The sequence below is a fragment of the Cottoperca gobio genome, chromosome 22 (genome assembly GCF_900634415.1).
Source record: "Cottoperca gobio chromosome 22, fCotGob3.1, whole genome shotgun sequence".
Taxonomy (NCBI): Eukaryota; Metazoa; Chordata; class Actinopteri; order Perciformes; family Bovichtidae; genus Cottoperca; species Cottoperca gobio.
The window spans coordinates 2,292,501-2,295,000 of NC_041376.1; the positions used below are offsets into that span (position 1 = coordinate 2,292,501).

The 2,500-nt window shown below is 50.1% G+C and overlaps 1 protein-coding gene across 2 annotated transcripts in view; it reads right to left on the reverse strand.

The window, feature by feature from the left end:
- Positions 1-2,500, reverse strand: part of trip11 (thyroid hormone receptor interactor 11) — a 21,658-nt gene that overhangs the window by 6,925 nt on the left and 12,233 nt on the right. The window contains exons 11-16 of one of the 2 annotated variants that reach the window (XM_029460132.1): positions 1,874-2,500; positions 1,623-1,763; positions 1,293-1,486; positions 983-1,146; positions 804-907; positions 237-336 (exon numbers count right to left, since the gene is read on the reverse strand). The exon at positions 1,874-2,500 is cut by the window's right edge and continues 2,400 nt beyond it. In XM_029460132.1, the coding sequence (XP_029315992.1) occupies positions 237-336; positions 804-907; positions 983-1,146; positions 1,293-1,486; positions 1,623-1,763; positions 1,874-2,500 (1,330 nt within the window). Of the gene's footprint in view, positions 1-236; positions 337-753; positions 908-982; positions 1,147-1,292; positions 1,487-1,622; positions 1,764-1,873 lie in introns of those variants that run through there. The other variant, XM_029460133.1, reaches the window with a different exon arrangement.

Below are 2,500 nucleotides of genomic sequence, written 5' to 3' on the forward strand. Positions count from 1 at the left end.
TGAAGGAACACAATGTCTGGACGGCCGTCTGAGAATGTAAAGACCCAATCTGAACGTGAGAGAAACATAAAGAACTGAACCTCTGGAGCAACGAGCTGTTCGTCAGACGACGATAAGAACTAAAGTAAAACAGGCTGGGAGACGGGGAGCAGAGGTAGTTGCTCTGAGACTCGTCTTCCCCTCAGGTGCACACACACACACACACACACACACACACACACCTGGCTGCAGCTCACCTTGTTTGTTCAGCTCTTCCATTTGCTCGTCCTTCAGATCGAGCTGATCTGTGAGGCGAGACGCCGACTCCAGGGCAGCGGTGGCCTCGTCGAGGTTAATCTGACGGAGAGCACAACAGTAAATCTGCAGCGTCATCAAGTGGCACGTGTTGGCAGCACGTCTGCAGGTGTGGGATGTAACGCACTTTACTTTCTGTTGGAGCCACTTCTACTTCTACTCCGCGATCTCAGAGGGAAATGTTCGACTTTTTACTTCAACACATTTATTTAACATCTTATATTTATTTTACAAATTAAGATTGTTTCCAGACAAAACGAGTTGAATTTGATGTTTTAATGCAGATTAAATGTATTTATTTTAGAATCGTTTACGTCATTCTTCATGTAAAAAGATTTTAATTATTTTAATATCATTTTGAGGAACTTTTAATACTTAAAGTACATTTTCCTGATTATACTTAAATACTTATTTGACTTGTACTGGAGTATTTCTACCCGGTGATATTAATACCTGTACCTCAGTAAAGGATCTGAACATAAAGTAAATGTGCTCAGTTACTGCTTCACCTGCAGGGCGGACGCTTGGTCCTCCAGCCTCACAGCTTTTCTCTTCCACTCGTCCTTCTCCTTCTTCAGCCGCTCCAGCTCTGACGAGTACATGGCTTTCTCCTCTGAAGGGGGAAGAGACAATTACTACGGGTGACATGAGGACTGGTGCTGCGTTCACGTGGACGCGGCGGCCTTGCCTTGTTGAAACTGCTCCAGCACCATCTGCAGGTTGGAGAGCGACACTGCGTACTGGTTGACTTGCTCCTGCGAGGTTCTGAGGTGGATGAGTGCGTCGTCCCTCTGATTCACTGCACCGCTCAGCTGCTCCTGCAGAGACTCCACCTGCATGCTGGCCTGTTGGCTGGAGGACAGGTAAAGGGTTACATTCAGGTGAGAGGTAAGGGGTTAAAAGATTCCTGATGATTTGTATTTGTATTTGTCATATCACACACACACACACACACACACACGCACACATACACACACACAGTTTCAGTTTCTGCTAACCTGGCGTTCTCCACGGCGCTGGAGGACGTGGCCAGTCTCTCGTCCAGCAGCGTCACTCTCCTGCGTAGTTCCGTCTCGCGGTCCTCTGCGGCGACGGCTTCTCTCGTGTACGAGTCCTCGATCTCCAGGAGGTGGTTACGCAACCGTTCCAGCTCCAGCTTCAGACGCTGCTCTTTGTCCCTCATGTGCTGAAGCTGTGAAGGAAACAGAGGTTTGATGCTTCTCTCAGTTTTTGAAGTGACAACACAAGACATTTGAAGACGTCAGCTGGACTTTGAGACGCTGGGATGATGCAACATCTTCACAGATTAATATCTTGCGTCCTCATACCTCGGTTTGCACTGCGGTGGTCTCCATCTGCTTTTGCTTGAGTGCCATCATCACCTGATCCCTCTCCTGCTGGAACGCCACCGCTTTCTCCTGCATGGACTTCAGTTCGTTCAGGAGTTGATTCAGTTCACCAGACTTACCCTGCAGCACATCAGCACAAGAAGACACAAGGTAAGACAGGTTCCTCTCTCTGCTGAGAGTTATAATGTGTCCTAAAGAGAAACATAATCGTTCTGAAGCTCCCAACTGACCTGCTCCTTGTCCTTGAGCATCCTCTCCACAGTTGCAGACTTCTCGCTCACTGCGCTCAGCTCAAACTCCTTCTCTCTCAGCAGGAGTGAAACCTGCATGTTGGTTTCCTGCAGCGCTCTGAACTCCGACTCTTTCTCTCGAGAGCGTGAGACGACCAGCTCGTTCTCCTCCCTCAGCGTCCTCCCGTCCATTTCTAGAATAAGAGCGCGCTCCTTCAGGTTGGTCACGGCCTGCTTCAGCACCTCGTTGTCGTTCTCGCGGTTACGCAGTGAGTCGCTGACGTGACTCAGCTGGTCGCCTTTGCTTTTGATGAGCAGGTCTTTCTCCCTCACGGACCTCTGCAGGGCCTCCAGTCTTTCTCTGACCAGCCGCACGTCATCGGCCTGACTTCTCTGCTCGCTCTCTGTGGCAGACGCTGAGTTGGAGAGCCGGTGGTTGTTCTCCTGAAGAGTCCGGATGACGTTTTCCCTCTCGGCCAACTGAATTCGCAATCGGACGATTTCTTCCTGCAGCTTCTCCTTGTTTAGAGACGTCTGATGGCTCGGAGGATCAGCCGCCAGAGAAGATCCGCTCGACTGAGCAGCTACGACTTCAGGGGTCGGAGCTACGCCGACCAGTTTACCCAG